This window comes from Pholcus phalangioides, unplaced genomic scaffold (genome assembly GCF_987345545.1).
Source record: "Pholcus phalangioides strain wild (caught in Gottingen) unplaced genomic scaffold, Ppha-v1.0 ptg000021l_1, whole genome shotgun sequence".
Classification (NCBI taxonomy): Eukaryota; Metazoa; Arthropoda; class Arachnida; order Araneae; family Pholcidae; genus Pholcus; species Pholcus phalangioides.
The window spans coordinates 8,620,163-8,639,604 of NW_028301614.1; the positions used below are offsets into that span (position 1 = coordinate 8,620,163).

The 19,442-nt window shown below is 35.9% G+C and overlaps 1 protein-coding gene across 1 annotated transcript; it reads left to right on the forward strand.

Annotated features, from left to right (window-relative positions):
- The first annotated feature begins 849 nt into the window (after positions 1-849).
- On the forward strand, positions 850-19,004 carry LOC149070572 (dihydrolipoyl dehydrogenase, mitochondrial). The gene is made up of 14 exons (XM_089249173.1): positions 850-1,038; positions 3,191-3,269; positions 3,788-3,867; positions 3,991-4,126; positions 5,110-5,210; positions 6,230-6,373; positions 7,216-7,317; positions 8,838-9,062; positions 10,629-10,765; positions 11,222-11,283; positions 12,183-12,310; positions 12,586-12,723; positions 15,801-15,890; positions 18,729-19,004. The coding sequence occupies exons 1-14, from the start codon at positions 997-999 to the stop codon at positions 18,792-18,794; spliced, it is 1,530 nt and encodes a 509-aa protein (XP_089105299.1). The 5' UTR covers positions 850-996; the 3' UTR covers positions 18,795-19,004.
- Positions 19,005-19,442: the final 438 nt, after the last annotated feature.

Below are 19,442 nucleotides of genomic sequence, written 5' to 3' on the forward strand. Positions count from 1 at the left end.
CGAACCCCCTTGTCATCAAAAGTCAGCAAATTGGAACCCTCCACCCCATCGATGTTGACGTAATACTTGAATGATCCCTAAGAAGTTGTGTGCGAGACATTTCAAGATCACTTAAGTAGGCTGGGGCAGGCCCGTAACCAGAAATTCCGTTCGTGGGGGGAATCAAAAGTGATAGAACTTGGCCATCTTTTTTCCGTCATTTTCTCACATTTCGGGGGGGGGAAGACCCCTAAGGCCCACCTCGATGTGGGCTGTTGCACATTTACAGATCACTTAAATGACTTAACTGGGGTACATTTACAGACCAGTCAAGTGACCTGAGCCAGGGTCACTGTTCCAGATCACTTTTTAATGCCCCGTCACTTAATGCGCATTTTCAAACCAATGAAGTTGATCGTGAACAAGGCCATAGCGTGCCTTCTCAGGGACTCCGGACAGACTTTTTTTGTTGGAGGCTTCTTGGAAAGGTTGCAAAAATAAATATATAATTCTTGAGGCTCCCATTCGGCTTGCGGACCCCAGCTCAATATCCCCCTGTTGCCCCAGCCTAGTTATGGCCCTGCCCGTGACACGTTTTCAAACTTAATGAAGTGGCTCGCATTATTAGCAAGGTTGAGCACCCTATCAGTAGTGCTTCCCCCCCACCCCCTAAAATAGCGATTTATGGCAATTTGGCAATAGTAGGCTTTTTTCCTTACCTTTGGCATCATTTTTGGCGATGGGCATATCTCTTGAATACTTATAAACCATATTTTTTCCTTCAAGAAAATATGGTCAGCAACTGAAGGAGGGAGGGACACACAATGCAGGAAATCGATCGTAGCGACATCTTAAGAAGCTTTTACTCTTACGAGAAAGGGAACCGTGAGCGAAGGTCATGCGCTCCTTGCTCTCGTTGCGATCCTATGCTGGTGCCGGTGGCTGCGGACATCAACTTTCATTTAACCTAGTGTATTTTTAAATACATTATTCCTGGGCTTAAAATATCAGATCGCGATGCAATCCGGATTGTCGAGTAGATTAGCGCCTGTTCTTAGGGTAGGGGCTTCTTCCTTTATAATCATCCAAGCATTTTCGTTGCTATTGAACTACTTTATAGTGTAGATGCTTTTTTAATGTTAAATGTGGTTTATGTAAACAAATTAAGCTGTGTTAAAATGTTAATTTATCTCATCGAAGATCTTCGTGTCATGCCATTTGTTTATATCAGTATACGAATGTGCCTTCTAAATCGATTTTGACATGTAGAGTCATGTTATCTCCCACCATTCTACTGTATAATCGTTATATATTGAAGTGTGTACCCACATACATGATCTCGACTCGAACCTCTGGAGGAGGGGAAGACAGGGCCGTCTTAAGAGCACCATGGGCCCCCGGGCCAAGTGGTTTTTCTGAGGCCCTACCATGTAAATTATAGAAAATTTCAACCGAATCTCATTTTTGTGAGGCCCCTTTTCTCTTCAGGCCCCCGGGTAGGCCCATGCGTTAAGACGGCACTGGGGGAAGACCCGAGTTTGAGCCATAGAGGTAGAGATGAGTTTTCTTCCTATAATCATCATCTCCACATGTAACCAGTCTTTCGAGCAGCTGCTGTGTGCTCGAGTGCAGGCATGGGCAGAGATACGAAAGGGGTTGGGGTGCCCAGCATCAAAGGTGGAGCAAATTGACATGATCATCGTGCTTTTCTCAAACTTTCAAGTCTATCTCCGCCTATGAGTGCAGGGCCACAACTAGATACTTTGTCAGCTGGGCCAAGCACACATTTTGGTGCCCCTCCCATGTGCTATAGAAGAAACAGATAAAGGATGAGATCTGTGCCCCTTTTAGTCCAGTGCCTGGGGCACCATGCTCTACTCTATTTGTGGCCTTGGTTGAGTGGTCATAGTGACAAATTGCATTGCAAAGACCCAGGTTTGAACTCCACCAGCACCACAGTGGTGGTTGGCAGAAGTTGGTTTTCTGTGGTTCGCAATTTCGAGGAACGAATGTGAGCCAGTCTCCCCATTAAAGAGTCTTGTCACAGAGAGCCACGGCCTACAACAGTTCACGTCTTCAATCATTATATTTCATTAGTCGTTTGAAAAATAGACAACAGATGGCAGCACTATAACAAGCATTACACAGAAACAAGCTTCACAACACTTACATGCTCATTCAAACATGTGCTGAATCGTAAGTTCTGTAGAGAAATATGCACAAGGTGCATGTGCAGTCTATTAGTAGTCTTTCAAGGAATCTTGTGTTAAATGTTGAGAGGACATATTTCTGTGTTGCCATCTAGTGAACTGATGTTATTCATGAGCTATTCATTGATTGCTGCCACCATCCACATGTGGAGACATTAAACGTATATACACATGTTATTGCCAATGCCCGAAGTTGGCCGGTCCAGTTGACCCAGCCAATATACGAAATTCACATTCTGGCAGCCCCCTATATATTGATCCCTATGCTTTGGAGCCATCGCCATGTTGGTGTATTTTTTGCATGTGTGTGATAATTATGCCTACCTTATGTGATGGTTTCAGAAATGGTACGATACATTTAGATTATTGATAGGCTTACTTTTAAGTCGGGAGTCGATTGAAATCTATTTCAGCCAACTGCTATTCGTCTACTTTTCTCTTTGCAGTGTGAACAAAACATAAAAGTGTGCTTAACAGGGGATGAAAAAAATAGTTTTCTTTTGAAAGAAATTAATTAGCGAACTCTTACAATTACAGAAATTGCCAAAAAAAGGACGGGATTAAAAAAATTACATTGTGTCCCCTGTAATCAAAGATCAAAAAAAGATTGCTTCTACTTGGCAAGTGGTTCCAGTGGCATTTCACTATCTTGAAAATAATTCAGAGAAGCTAGCTTTGCGGAAAATATTATCTATCATCAATTTTCGAGCAAGTACAAATATAACGAAGTTCAATGTAACAAGTTTTGCTGTTTTTTCCCCCGACTTCTTTATAAATGAGTCCAATTATATTTTGATGTTTTTCTGGGGGTAAAAAATATGTGCTTGGCTTTAAATGAGTTCGGTTGGGCACCGATTTTTCTTTTTGATTTGTCAAATCCTGTAAATTGGTCGCCAATGCTTTCACCTGAAAAACATCATCGAAATTTTTAAAATATTATTGCTTGGTTGATTTTGATCTACTTCAAATTTACTGAATTATTAATTCACCCTTTTTTACAGTTTGGCTATGTTGTATCTCAGCAGCCATCATGCATATCGGTATTTCATCCCCAATCCCGGTATTATTCCAATGATGCTGGTAAGTATATAATAATACATACTATACTACTACTAAACCCTGGGCCAGAACTAGGGGTGGACAACTGCTTCGGGTGGCAGTTTTAAATGGGAAAAAAAGAACAAAATTATGAAATTTAAAAGTTTTGGCGGGTGCAAAATCCTAGTTACGGCCCTGACTAAACCCCTCGTGCACCTCATTCATATTATTTCCTCTGGGAACTTCTACCTAATAGGTACATGTTGGAATATGCATGTACATCTAAAATTTTAAAGACCTTTTTTTTTTTCCTCTTGGCCCATAATACATCAAGTGAAAAAGACTTTCGGGATACGATTGCCATGGTGAACTCAGAAAGGAAAGTCCGCTTCTCTGTCCTGTTGATTTTTGTTTCTGACTTCACCTCAGCAATATCGACAATCTCTCTCCTTAATATACCAGATTTCATTGATTAATATGTAATTCGTAATTCTGCATGCCAGAGAGGGGGGGGGGGGCATTGGATAAGATTGTACTGTATTGTCAACATTTATTCACAGGGAAGTTCGATTTGGTGGTTATAGGCTCAGGTCCTGGTGGATATGTTGCTGCTATAAAAGCTGCCCAACTCGGCCTCAAGGTAAAAAATTGTATTCTACAGATTTAGGCCTATGTGGAATTAATTGATATAGAAGTATCAGTAGCATTTTGTGGAAAGTTTTCTTTTTAATTATTATTTATTTATGTATTTTTCTCTCAACAGACAGCCTGTGTGGAGAAAAACAGCACACTAGGAGGCACATGCTTGAATGTCGGATGCATTCCCTCAAAAGCTCTTCTTCACAATTCCCACTTATATCACATGGCACATTCAGACTTGCAAAACCGGGGAATCGAATGTATGTGATAAGTATTGTTTTATTGTAAAATATTGCGCATTCAATGAAAAATTATACCTTTTGAGAAACACTTTTTCTAGCTTGGAACTTGTCTGAACTGAATATAGCTGTGTCTACATTTGCCAATGTTTCTTAACTACCTTTTGAATATTCGAGTATGCATCTACATATTCAATCAGTTAGAATTAATTTTAAGCAGACATCACTGAGGTTGGGGGGAATGTGTTCAGAGTTTTTCTTTTGGCATATGTTTTTAAATACAAAGACCACAACAGACAAAATGCCCAAACAGGTGGCTGTACATATAAAGATGTGACATATAAATGAGTGACATAAAGGCAGACATGGCAGTGACATATAAAGATGCCCATAAAAATATGGATGTCGAACATATATCTTAATGATGTCAAAAATACACCAACTGAATAAGAACAATACAAAACCAATAGTTATGATAAAATACACATACTGCCCATAAAAAAAATTATGGTTGTTTCATCTAAGTGTGGGTAGCTTCTCGATTTATCCGAATTTGTTTAACGTATTTCTTTTTAAGTGTGTCAATAGCGATAGAATTCACAACATCCGGAGACACCACAACTTAGGATTGTCCCTTACCAATCGATACTGCTGACACCTTGTCGAAGTAGTGGATTGACTGCGTATTAATAACTTAGGCCTATGGTCCATTCTATCCATGCTGTTGAAAATTTTAAACACTTTGTTTGTATTCCCCCGATACCTATACTCTTCCAATGCAATCATTTAAAAAAATTCTCTCTCTTCATAGCGTAAGCCCAGTGTGCCATCAAGAGCACACATGGTTCTTCTCTGCACACTTTCGACCCCTAGTGCAGTGACATATAAATAAAATAGAAGCTAAGCAAAATGTGTGTCTGTGTGTGTGAACATTTTGTTCGCTGAATAGCTTCTGACCAATATTTCCACCTTATCTTTTTTTTTTCAATGGCTGTTATATGTAGGTCAAGGCGTGCAGCTCAACCTACCTAAAATGATGGATCAGAAGAGTGGAGCAGTGAAAGCACTGACGTCAGGAATCGCTCACCTTTTCAAGCAGAATAAAGTAATAATTTATACAGTGTGGTCATAAAATAACTTTGCCGTTATACAAGCCCCTAGCAACAGCAAAAGTCAATTAATGTAAATGAAATTCAAGATATAGGTATTTCAAAGTATGTGCTCAAGAATGAAAAGGAAAACAAAAACCTAGCTCTTGTGGTTTCAATTGCAGCATCTATTATTTCTGAAGAGAACACGGTTAGTTTTCGATTAGTGTTGCAAAACATGTAAAAATATCTTTTCCCCTGTCATTAGATAACCAGAAGGAAGGTTCGATCTTAAGTTGGGGAGGGCGAATAAAAAAATTGTTTTTTCTTTGTTGCAACATCCAACTGCAGTAATGTTTCATCTAAAGACTTTGCTTTGAGATTAAGATTTACTACTCTTGTTCTAGCAAAACAGACAAATTAGAAATCTGTTGTTCCCCCATAAAATTGATAAAAAAAGATGTGAGAAACACAAGTAAAAGGAAAAAAAATGCAATTGACAAAAAAAACCCAAAAAAACTTCAGATTATCAGTGCTTGTCCAAGTTGAAAATCTACCAAAATGGATGAAACATGTTGCGATTGTCAAGCATTAATATCAAATTAAGTTCTGAAACAGGAAAATCGTCGGATTTGTCCATTTCTTAACATGGTTACATGTAAATGAATTTTTTTCACCATGAATTTTCAACAAACTTCTTTGCTGACTATTTCATTTATAAGCAGGTGAAGAAATGTCCTCAAGAATTTAAAATTTTTTTTGGTTGACAATTTTTTTTAAAAATTTGTTTTTCTTTTTTTTGTCCAATTTCGTGAGAATGACCATATACAAGATCTTATTTCAGCTTTTGTGTAGGGGAAAAAATTCCTAATATATTTATCAATTATTGAACTATCACGTTTTGCAATGCAATTTAAGATTATAATTTTTTCAAAGTAAACATTTCAATGATCTCAAGTAAATTTTTTTTATGTAATTGAGCATACAGGTTTCTCAGTGTACAAATGTTCCATCAATACTTGTTTATTCTTGATAGGTCACTCATGTTGAAGGCCATGGCAAAGTCACTGGTAAAAATGAAGTGACTGTCCAGAAAACCGACGGTTCTTCGGAAATCCTATCCACAAAAAATATCCTCATAGCAACTGGTTCCGAATCTACTCCATTTCCAGGCATTGAAGTAAGAAATTGTAAATCTTCACCTACTTAAAAGTTTTTAATGATCTTGCATTCCCTAAACTTCAAAGATACATTCTGGAGTTGAAGAGAAATGTATAATGTTCTGGTTCAATCTGTAATGACGTAGTAATTTATGTTTTTAATTATGGTGATTTACCTGTTTGACACAAATCTTGATCACCCAACATGGAAAAGAATTTTTAATATGAAATAAACTTGTTTTTCATACTTAAGAAGTGCTGCATTTGCATGAATGTGTAGACTGCTTGCAGGCAGTTGGTGCTGACTTACTGTGACTAGATATTAGTATTGAGGTATGATTTTAAGGAGATTTAAAGCTATCGTCACACAAGTGGTATTTGTTTTCACATCTCACGAAGCTATGGTTTATCAATATTATTTTAGTATAGTGCAAAAATAATGTTCAGCATCGCAAACTAGAAATTTGAAAAGTTGTTTTTAATGAAAATTTCCCTTGACAAAAATAGGACTTTGACTATTTTTAAGAACTTTCAAACATTATGAATGTATATTAAGTGTACATTGTTAGTATAGAAAGCAAATTTGAATTATTTTGCATTGTATGATGAATGGCCAGTGATATGCCTTTCATGTGTAATATTTAAAAACTTTGTCAAATAACCAAGCAAAGATTCAATTTAAAGGATAAAGAAAAAATTACCAAAGTTTTTTTTAGAAGTAAACAGCTCTACTACATTGTAATATATATATATATATAAACACAACAACACTAGAACCTTAAACTGAAATTATAATGATAAATACTAAATTTTCTGATGCACCCCCCCTATAATTAATCTTGAAAGTTTTTGTTTCTTCCAGATTGATGAAAAGCAAATATTGTCTTCAACAGGCGCATTGTCATTAGAAAGTGTTCCAGAAAAATTGGTTTTGATTGGAGCTGGTGTCATTGGCCTAGAGCTGGTAGGTGTGAACATTTTCTAATTCATTTATCCTCTTTAAATTAAAACAGGAGGCAAACCTTCGGCATTTCAGTTTTTGTTTGTGGAAGGTAATGAACACTCCCCCCCAATTTAGAAACGAGATGTCTGATGCTATGAAAAGTAAACATTTTATTGTAAAGTCTAAGCAAACCACCATTCAAGCATATTTTCTGTCTCTGCAGGTCAGTGATGAGGTAGATGGATTATACACAGTAGCACTCAAGTCTTTTGATAACAATAAATTTGTCTGCAAATTTTGTATTTGAATTTTTCAGTGAAATCTATCCTATGAAACACAAAATTATTAAATTATAAAAATTATTAAAAAAACAAAAAATTACTTATTCGCACTCTGTGAAATCAGAAAAAAATTTAATCACTTGTATGGTGGGTCAAAAGTCTTGTGACACAAACAAACAAGAATGCAAACAACTAATAAATAGTCAAATCCACCATGTATTTGGGCATTATAACAAAGTATAATAAATCAATTCTTCATGGGAAAACCTTTGGATTATGAAACTACTTGGAAAATCTTTGGCGTGGGCTCAGTGAGCTTGTCCCATAGTCAGTAAGTATTTCCCCCTTTTTGTTTCACACAATTGAAAACACTATTAAAAACACTATTAAATTTACATAACTTCTGACTCTGACTTGTCTATCAAACTTAATCCGTAAATGTTTGATGGTATTCAAGTTATAGCTCTGACTTCACCACTCATAAAATTCATTATGTTGCCTTTCAGGTAATGTCTAATAACTTTTGAGCCATATTTACAGTCATTGTCATGCTGGATAATAGGCTGATAATAGGGGCATGTGTTGTGGGAGCGCTTCGGTAAAATCTGTAAAATTGAATTTGTTGAAATGTTTTTCTTCGTCCAGCATGACGATTTAATTGTGAATTCTGCTTATTTTTGTTTATATTCCAAACAAATTTTTATATTATCCATATAAGGTTTGCTCTGATGTGGAACAAATAATACAGTCAAACCTCGTTAGTGCGTCACCCAGTTAACACGTCACTCCGCTCAACGGGTCACTTTTTGAAAGTCCCAATTGTCCTCAGGCAGGAATTGGCACAGCTATGGCTTACTCCTTTTAACAAGTCACTCCGCTTACTAAGTCATATTTTTGGTCTCCCAAGAGTGACTCATTAACGAGGTTTGACTGTATACAGCCCATCCTGCTTATAATGTTCCTATTTAGAATGTTTTCCTGCTTATTACAAAATTTTCATGGTCCCAACTCTTACTAACACTCATTCAGATTTCCTGCTCAAAGAGTTTTCCCATATTTACAAAGTTTTTTCATGACAGTTTTTGAAAAATGTTATAAGCAGTATTGCTGTAGTCTATTTTGCTAATTTTTTCTCAAACAGGTCAGCACTTCAGTTAGATAGTGATTGGGGTAATGATTGAAGGCTGATTTTGAATTTATTCAATTTCCTACGATCATCTATTTAATGAGCAAAATTCATTTTTATTTTTCTTTGAATAGGGTTCTGTATGGTCAAGACTCGGGGCAGAAGTCACAGCTGTTGAATTTCTGTCAAATATTGGAGGCGTGGGCATTGATTTAGAAGTTGCCAAAAACTTTCAACGTATTCTAACAAAGCAAGGTTTAAAAATTAAACTCAACACAAAGGTCACAGGTGCTTCCAAGGAAGGTGGAAAAATTAAAGTCAACATCGAACCCATCAGTGATCCAAATAAAAAAGAAGAGGTCAGATTACTATTAGTGTATTATTATTTTTAATTCAAGGAGTTTTTGTTCATTGCACCTTATTGTTTTATCACTAAAATTTGTTTCAGTTACCAGTCACTTGCAATATTAACGTGGGTATCTGTCTGGTAGTTCAAGTCACTGTTGCAGTGTTTTGCAGAAGGGGAAAATAATCATTTATTTCTAGTATAGGAAATATCACATTATAGACAGAAAATGGGCAAAAGCATTTTTTTTTCATTTGCCAAACACTGATTACGGAAAATGATATTTTTCATTCTTCAAATACCAAAAATCACTAACACTGCTGGTGGTTCACCCTTGCAGAAAATTTAACTACCGTATATACTCGTGTATAAACCAAGTTTTTTTGTGGAAAAATTCGTTCCTCAAGTGGGTGTGGGGGGGGGGGGGTTGGCTTATACTCGGGTCAGTTTTTGGTGAAAAAATATCGACCCCCGCAATCAGTAGTAATTTTTGTTGCAGTGTCCGGCATTATTGTTTTGGGATATGTTAAAACCCCCGAAAATGTCAAAGATGAGGCAAAGAAATCAAAACATCATTGGCTTTGATACCAGGTGGGCTAATATCGATTGTACAGCTTTTAGATGTGAGCATCAACAAGCCTCTCAAAGACTACCTGAGGAATTTGTGGATCCAATGGATGAGTTCCGATCAGGGCCGCAACTAGATGGGTCAGCCGGGGCAAGCACGCATTTTGGTGCCCCCTCATAATGTTGAAGGGAAGATTAAAGAGTGAAATTTGTGCCCCCTCTAGTCCTGCGCCCTGGGCACCAGACCCGCCTGCACCCCCTTAGTTGCGGCCCTGTTTCCGATGTTAAAGAAACTACAAAAAGTGGTGCCTTGAATAAACCTGACGTTGGCCTAGTATGTCAATGGGTACGTGAGGCGTGGAATTCTGTTTCCACCGAGATTATCATTCGATCCTTCAAAAAAGTGTTGCATCAGCAATGCTATGGACGGAACTGAAGATGATATCCTCTTTGAAAGTGACAATGGCGATGACAGCCGAGATGAGGATAAAAACGAAGATGCCGCACCTCCTATGATGATCTGATTGATTACGATGAGCTTGGAGACTCAGAAGAAATGGATTAAAAAGTTTGAATAATTTTCTATTGTAAATTTCCGCTAGCTATTCATTTTGCGTGAAAATATAAGATTTTCTTTCTCTAAAATGCGCGGATTTTTTTTGGAGTCTGCTTATATACGGGTTTTCAATTTATTGCGGTTTTGGTGGTCCGTAAGTGGGGGAGTCGGCTTATACACGAGTATATACGGTAATTAAAAAGGGTGTATGTAAAAATAAAATTTTCACAATTAAAATAAAATTATGGGGGACGTAATGCACACAATAAATGATGATCATGCACTGCCAAAATGTGCATGAACTGGGAATTCTCATTTGTTTTGCAGCATATTGTTTACAAATGATTGATACGTATTTTAATTGTGTATTTTTTTTCATACATTGACAACTGTACACTCAATTATTGCTCATTTATTGTGCAATTGCATTTACTCATGAAAATATCATTGTTCTAGTTGGAATGTGATGCTCTGCTTGTATGTGTTGGAAGACGTCCATTCACAACAAATCTTGGGCTAGAAGAAATGTCTATCGAAAAAGATGAGAGAGGGAGAATCAAAGTTAACAGCCGGTTCCAGACAAATGTTCCAAAGTAGGTCTTCCAGCCATGACTCAAAAATGCTTTTTATTGCTCAAAAAAAAATATATTATTTCAACCTATATCTGTGGTTTAAAAATAGTGGTTCTCTAAATTTTGCCACCCAAGACCCCCCCCCCCCCCATAATCATTTATTTGTAGCTCTCCTGAACATATAGAAAAAAAGCCACTTCAAACCACTAAACAGGCACATCATTATTTCCAGCATGTTGTAAAAACATTTGGCAAAAGTTAGCTATTTATGCCCACAGAAGCCTCAATGCACATTTTGAGGACCACCGGTTTAAATCAACAGATTGTTAGGCATGCATTACAATCAGGATTTTTTTCTCTTTGAATTCTTTTCTGTTTGCTCTTGTGTGGTTAGTCAATGAATATGTGTAGATTATTCTGTTTTCTGTTCTTTCGTTCTTTGTTTTCTGTTTTACATAGATTCTGAATTTTTTTCAGTATTTATGCGATAGGAGATTGTATTCCTGGGCCCATGCTTGCCCACAAAGCTGAAGATGAAGGTGAGCTCATATATGCATATTTATTTTTTGTTTCTTTATTATACAGTGGAACTTTGGTTTATATGAGCATAATACGTTCACAGAACGTGCTCGTATCTAAATCACCCTCATATGGAATCAAACTTTCCCGTAGGACATAATGTAAACTCGGATGATTCGTAAAAATGACAATCTCATAAAAATGACTGATAAAAAGAAATTTAATCAGTAATTACTCGATGTTATCTGAAACTCATCACAATATTTTATATTTTTTGTGTGACTTTAAATAGGAACTTATCCAATGACACATGCTTTTGAGGATTTCACGGAAATGGAAATTACTTTTTCATTAGGCACTTCTATTTGAACTTTATCATATGCATTTCAATAAAATTTGAGATACTACTGCAGCATTAATGCCATTGCTTCACTGTTTAGCTTCCTACTGTAAAAAATTCTAGAACCATTGATCAAAATATCGTTCAAAGCATGCATCAAATTTTCATTCACTTTATCAGGGAAAAAAAGTCACTTGATTAGATTGGGATTGTGGAATGTGGTAAGCAGGTTGGGTAGAGTATTATTTTAATTTTTTCCTTTGGCGAAAACTGTTAGATAAACAAAGCCACGTGAGATGGAGCATTGTCGTGGCCCCCACTGCAACTTGTCTCTCTCTTTTCCTATGTGAGCATGCAGAGCATAAATTTAAGACACCTTTGGTTTGCTCCCAAATCTTTGACAAAATTTAGTGGAAGGTAAATTCTATGACAATTTTTTCTGTTAAGAAATTTTTACACTGGTCTTTCACTAATTTTCGTTGAACAGTCTGTGCTTTAAAAAATTTGAAAAATTACTTGAATTTTCATTTATCAGATATTTCTACACAAGGTCTTTTACATAAATGTGATTTTTTTTAGGCATAGTGTGCGTCGAAGGAATAACTGGTGCACCGGTTCACATGGATTATAATTGCATACCATCTGTAATCTACACACATCCCGAAGTTGCTTGGGTTGGCAAATCAGAGGAAGAAGTAAAGAAAGAGGTAAGTGAGCATAAATAAACACTGGAAAATTTATCTGCATAAATTGTTATTCAATTAGCAAATGAAAAATCTTTCTGACTTGAAAAATGTGACACATCAGCTCAATTTGTGAATGAAAATTTCCCTTTAGTTGGACCTTGCATCATTCCAAAGGTTTAACAGGAAGTGTGCATGAGAGAGAGAGCAAAATCATTTGGTTTTGAATTCTTTCTCACATCTGTTACTTGCTTGTGTGTAGATGCTTGTACTGTACTTAATGGTTATTTCTTTTGTAGGGAATAGAATATAAGATTGGAAAATTCCCTATGATGGCCAACAGCAGAGCAAAAACAAATGCTGAGACAGATGGATTGGTGAAAATTATTGCAAATAAGGCAACAGATAGAATACTAGGATGCCATTTGATTAGCTGGGTAAGTTTGATGATATACACAAGTGTCATAATATTCCTAATAATAATCATGGATTGTGTAAGTGATAATAATTTGAAAACAATTGATTCCCAAAAAAACTTTTAAATTTTTTAGTTACAGTGGAACCTCTTATCGGGCTGTCCTTAAACTGGACTAAAAAAAATCCTGTTCCTTACTTGATATCATGAATATTTATTGTGTTACTATAGTATGTAAGACAACCATAATTATTCTTTATGGGCGTTGTATAATATTTTATCATGTTTATATATTGTTTTATAATATGTGTTAACTGCATTTTTAATTGGGTTGCTTTATTTTTGAAATATATGACATCCATATTTTTATGGGCATCTTTTTATCAGCCACCTCGTTGGGCATTTTGCCTGTTGTGGCGTTGTATTTGTATAGTGATTCCAAGTGTATGTAGGCCTCAATATGAAACAGTCTAGATTGTAATTTATTTTCATAACCTTTTAACAGTATTTGTTATACAATATTTCTTCTATGAATATTTTTCTACCTTAGGAGATTCAATGTAAGATAAATGCATGATTTTACACTTGTTTCAATCTCCCATGTTCAACTATTTTTTCCTCTAATTGGGCTGACCCATGGTCACAATTACAGTAGATAAGATAGGCTTGATTGTGTATTCACCAGAATAATTTAATGCTCTTAAAATTCATTGTTTCAGTCTTTATACATATACTTCGTTTAGTCTTTGCTACAAAAATCATTGTGTATTTTTTTATTTACAAGCCCTAAATCTGGATGTTAAAGTAGACTTAAACAGTCAACCCGCATTATATATTAGTAATTATAATCTTATAATTACCCGCATTGTTCTATGAAAAATGGACATTATATTGGGAGGTGGTTATGTGAAAGTTTGAAAAAATAATTACAACGATACCTTGCTACAATGATACTCTATATTATGATAAATTCTTTTCACAACCATATTTTTTCAGGTCTTGTTTGGAAATGTCTGTCTTTAGTGTTAAACTGCTGCCTCTTGCTATAATGATAATCCCTCTAGAACAATATTTATTCTTGGTCCGCAGATTATCATTATATTAAGGTTTCACCATAGTTTGTTAGGAGAATTACTATTTGGAAGGAAGGAAAAATTATATTAACATATTTACATCAGGCTATTTTTCTTAAAACTTTTATATAAATCAGTATATTTTACTGATATAAAGATATTTCAAAATATATGTGTATTAAAGCTGCGATAATTATTTTTATAATTATTATATTTTATTGCGAAATTTTCGCTCATATATAATGTAAATATATATACTAACAAAGGCAAGAATATGTTTCACTGTAAATACGTAGTCCTGTTGCCTAAGAATTTATGAGGAAAGCACACGTGTAGCAAAATAAGAATTCCCCAGCGACAACATTGTTTTTTAAAAAAAGAGAGAATTTTTGTTACCAAATACGAATGTCCTAATTTTGTTATTATGTATGCAGTTACAGTGAAAAGGCATCAGGTTAGAGAATAATAATAATAAAATTTTAACAGTTGATTACCTGCTCACACCTATGTACCAAATTTTCTAATGCCATGGCCAAATGCAATTTTAGCGAACAGAAAACACAGATTTTTTACATATCTTTGCACAAAAGAATTGGTGCAGAGCTGAATTCATATGTTTTATGTGTCTGTAAGTCATTATATTTGATAAAAGAATAACATGGGATGAATAAGAAATCATTTGAGACTCATTGTACAGAGTTACAGTCGAACCCAGGGAAGAATATAATATAGATAAGGTATTTTCCCTAACAAGCTTGAGACGACCACCGGTAGATGTCACCTTCATTTTTAACCAAACTCATTAATGGCAGTCAATTATAGCGATATGGCCAGCATTGGTGTTTGGTAAAGTAGTAGTGTCCCAAACAGAACACACCACAGAGCTAATGTTAAAATCTACGAACCCTCATATTTTATGGACTCTCATTTTTATCAAATCCCTATTTTACTAATGTTATTTTTCTTTTTCTTCTTCGGTTATTTTATTCTTCCAGACACCTCTGAGTTCATTGTAATCAAAAGTAAACTTCAGTTGTGAGATGTTCTAAGTGCCTTAAGAGAAAATAGAGGGGGAGTGGCAGACAATTACGTTGTCGATGCATCTCCAATTCATGGTCACTCCTGCCAACAATCAAACCCACCTTCCAGGCATGTGTTCACAAAACACCAGTATGGTCAACATACAGGTGCTTTGTGAACACAAAGGGGTGACTATGAATTGGAGATGCATTGACAACATAATTCCCTCTTTGTGCATAATGATAGAATAAACTGGTGATTTCAAAAATAGTATGATGCATTAGGTTATTGATAGGCCATTTCTAAGTTGAGAGTCGATCAAACTCTCTTTCAGCCAATTGCTGTGTACTTTCCTCTTTGCAATAAAATGGAAAAGGTTGATCTTGACAGTGGATGAGAAAAAAAATATATTTTGAATGAAATTAATGAGTGAACTCGTATAAAGACAGAAATGGCCAAAAAGTACAGGATTAAAAAAATTACATTGAGTCCTCTAATCAAAGACCAGCAAAAGATCATTTCCAACAAATGGCCCCAGCGGCATTTCACCATCCCGAAAATATTTCAAAGGAGCGAGATTCAATTGAAACATTATCCAACATCAATTCTATGGAATTTTATATTTACCAAAAGTTGCAATGAAGCAAGTAAAAATAAGCGATTTTTATGGAAATCATCAATAAAGGTGAATGACCAACTCCATTTTTTTATTTACCACATTTTTTCATCATCTCTCCCGTTTACAAACTTTTGATTTTACAAGCTAATTATCAAGCCGCTTGGGTTCGTAAAAATGTGCGTCCTCTGTATAATGGAAGTCCCAAATAATGCATGGTGGTTATAACGAGCATATCTAGAAAAAAAAAAGTATTTTTTTCCAAATGAAGCTACACATTTGAAGCTATTTTCACCTGTGTCTTACTTCACAAGAGATGGATAATATGATCAAAATTTTGATTATTTTTAATCAGATAACTTTGTGATTTGAATGTTTCTTTGCTTTCAGGGGGCTGGAGAACTAATAAATGAAGCTGCTTTAGCTATGGAATATGGTGCTTCTTGTGAAGATGTCGCTAGAGTATGCCATGCTCATCCAGTGAGTTAATCCTTGTATATTAATATTTTGAAATTTATCATTTTTACAAAAGCAAAAGATTAGATTGATTTAAGCCCTGAAAATTCTTCACAATATTTTGAAATGAACAATTTATAAGCTTTTGTCAGTTGAGCTTAAAAAATATCTTGATAAATATTGTTATTCAAATCAGATATAATCAAAGCGCTCAAAATTTTAGAAGGTGCAATTAGGATGGACCATAATAGCTTTTCATAAAGAGCATAGTTGGCCAAACTATTTTGTTTATCATTCTCCCGCTCAGAAATGTTTTTCTCAATGCAAGGGCAAAATTTCTTACTTTAGGAAACTGATGTGGACCAACTAATCAGATTATTTAATGTTATAAATAATGAAAGGTAGGGCTAGATTATCGTGCCATAGAAATGTTTTTCCTCAAACCACATGATTAGTCGATAACTTGAGGGACAGTAGTAGCGAATGAACTTAAGATATTTAAAAAAAAAGAGAAAACTCTAGGGAATAATCATTGTTATAGAGCTGCCTAGATAGGCCTGTTATTACCGAACAAAATTATGTTGTATTGTAAATGTGTTTTGCTTTATAATACAAATTCTGCCCATTATTTTGTTGCTTAACCAAATAATGGGCTTCCTATTTCATCAATGACAAACCCTGATACCAATGTAAATTGGCTTTACCTAATAACATGTATTTCATCTCCTCCCCCAACCTGTTTATCAACAGCCAGTGGGTTCAAAGGTTTATAATAGAAGGGGAGAGAGGTAGTAATTTTCTTCTTCCCTTTGGGTAAGAATAGGGATATGCATATAGTATAAGTCAAGGGCCGCTGTGGTGGTCGAGTGGTCATAGTGACGGATTCGCATCGCGGGGACCCGGGTTCGAGCCCCACCGTCACCACAGTGGTGGTCGGCTGAAGTTGGTTTTCTGTGGTTCCCAACTTCGAGTTGCAAATGCGAGCCGATCTCCCCGTTAAAAAGTCTCGCCACAGAGAGCAACAGTCCTACAAACAGTACAAATATTCAGTCACTACACATCACTCACTTCACTTCTGAGATATAGATGGCAGCACTGAAAAATCATACACAACACTAGAAACGCACTCAGACTATTAGGTACACACACCTGCACTTCCGGCACAACTCACTAGGTATGGCGATAGACCTGAGTTGTGCTCGGTTTCAAGTCAAGGGGATGGCCAACTTCTCTTTGTTCAAGAGCCAACTTAATGCTCAGCTGCAGTATGGTGGGCTGCACCACGAGTGACACTCTGGTGTATAAGCCGCACCAGTAAAATGACCTACAAAACTCAGACTTGTCTCAGCCATAACTGGTTCAGTAACATGGTGAAACGTGATATTCAGTTGTTATACGCTTACCCTGTGCTTTGTATTTTTCCACTTCATAAACTTTTACATATTCATTGTTTATCTGGTCATGTTTCCTGCTAGAGACGCAATGTATTAAAAGTTCTTTGTTTTTTTGCAACATATCCCATCCAATGTATTTTTACAGCCAAACATTCTTTCAAAATTTTTTCTGTGTTTCTCTTCCCCTTTACCCTACTGATTTGGCACCCCTCCTATAGTAGCAACCCTTTCAGCCATACTGATCAAATAGACATTTAAGTAATCAATTCACACACTGGCAGACATCGAGAGGAGTTTTATTATCAGGATGGAAAGCATGCCTAAAGCCAGTCGTGGATAGCATTGACCATCCAGAATGGGTAAAAACATGATGATATATAGGTCAGTGGCACATGGATCAGGCAGCTACATGTGTGTAGATGTGAAAAGATGCATACACGTTTTCAAACCAAAATACTGATATCTGGTGGAAGAAGGTAACTCGTAATAAGAATATGTGTATCTCTCTTGGAAATCTGGTGATCCTGGTTCTCTTGTTTGTCCATAAAATTATATAGATCCAGATTTCTGATGCATGCATTCTTATTACTAGTTACCTTCTCCAAACAGAATATCAGTATTTTGGTTTGAACAAGTGCCAGTCCACTACAATGGGGAATGCTATCAACCTTTTATGCTGAAATTCAGTGATGAATTCTTCTCTGTTTTCAGCACATATAAGCACTGTGTCCTAATGTGGAACTTTCTTGATCAATGACACAATACGAGCCTGACTATCAAACACGACATATTTTTGCCCATTGGAATTATTGGGGTCTTCATTACCTAGTTGGTTGAAGTTTTGAGATGCCACTGTGAGTGGGTATCCCTTTGAAAAAGCTTTGTCACAGTGAGCAGAACATCAAATATGCATTCAGATACAAATACGGAGGCCACAACAGACAACTTGCCCAATGAGGTGGCAGAAAGAAATATAAAAAAAAAAAACCCCATAACAGACTTTAAGAGCAGTTTGTGTTTAAAAATTCAGTATGGTGAGAACATAGCAAATTATTTTCATCACAAGAAATATTGAATCTAAATAGTCTGTTAGTCAGGACATCTGTGATACAGTATTTTTTTATGTAGTGGGGCTGGCCAGCTGTTGCCACTCCTGGTATAAGTAATAGAAAAAGCCATAGCATTCTCCTGTTCCTCTCTGTTTATTGTTCTGGGAGTTGGGGAAAAGGGAGGGGGCAAGTGCTCTTACCTGCACAAAATCGGAAAAATGTTGTTTTCTTGGAAAGAGAGGTGTGGCATTTTATAAAGGGTTTAGTGATTTCTACTGTTTCAGTGAAAATGTGGATATGTGAAATTTTTAAAAACAGCAGAAAGGGATAATAAGCTGTGTTTGAAAATTTTAAGTTTTAAATGTAAGCATATTGTATATATTCATGTTAATTACTGTATTCTTTTCCCTTTCCATTAGACTGTATCTGAAGCTTTCAGGGAAGCTAACCTAGCAGCATACTTTGGGAAGGCAATTAATTTCTAGAAATGCAAGCATTGAATTGCATTTGCAGCAGTTCTCTGTGAGATCAACTTACTCTGAGTGCACTTAGGCTTAAGAACTGGAATGAGTTTTCGGAGGAGAAAAATAAATGCCCTAGTCTTGACTTTTTTTCATATAACTGGAAATTCAAAGCATGGAACTGAAGCAATGCAAATGTGTACAGATGAGTGAATATTAAAATTTTAAAAAGTAGTCACTGGTATTGTTTAAGATGTATTTTTTGTGTTTGAACATGTCTAAAAATTCTTCATTACTACTAGGGCTTTCTCTAAGAAAGTACTGGGATTTGTCAATTGTCGGCTTGACATGGAAGCATGTAAGTTACAAAAATCCAACTTTACAGGACAAGAAAAAACCTCATTGCCGAAGCCCTTGCAGTTAAAGTTGACACCATTCTTTGGAGAGCTATAGAAACTAAACTATTTCTTCCCATGACTTACTGGCATGGGTTCTCGCTACCTTATCCGTGAATTTTTTTTTTCAGTTTTTGTGACTTACATGCTTTTCCATGTCAATGTGACAATTAAATGAATGTAGGCCTATGACTTTCGTGCAAGTTCAAAGAATCACAGGTGCTTCACATCTGTATTTATATGCAATTTTATTGTGCGTGTGTGTGTATATATACAT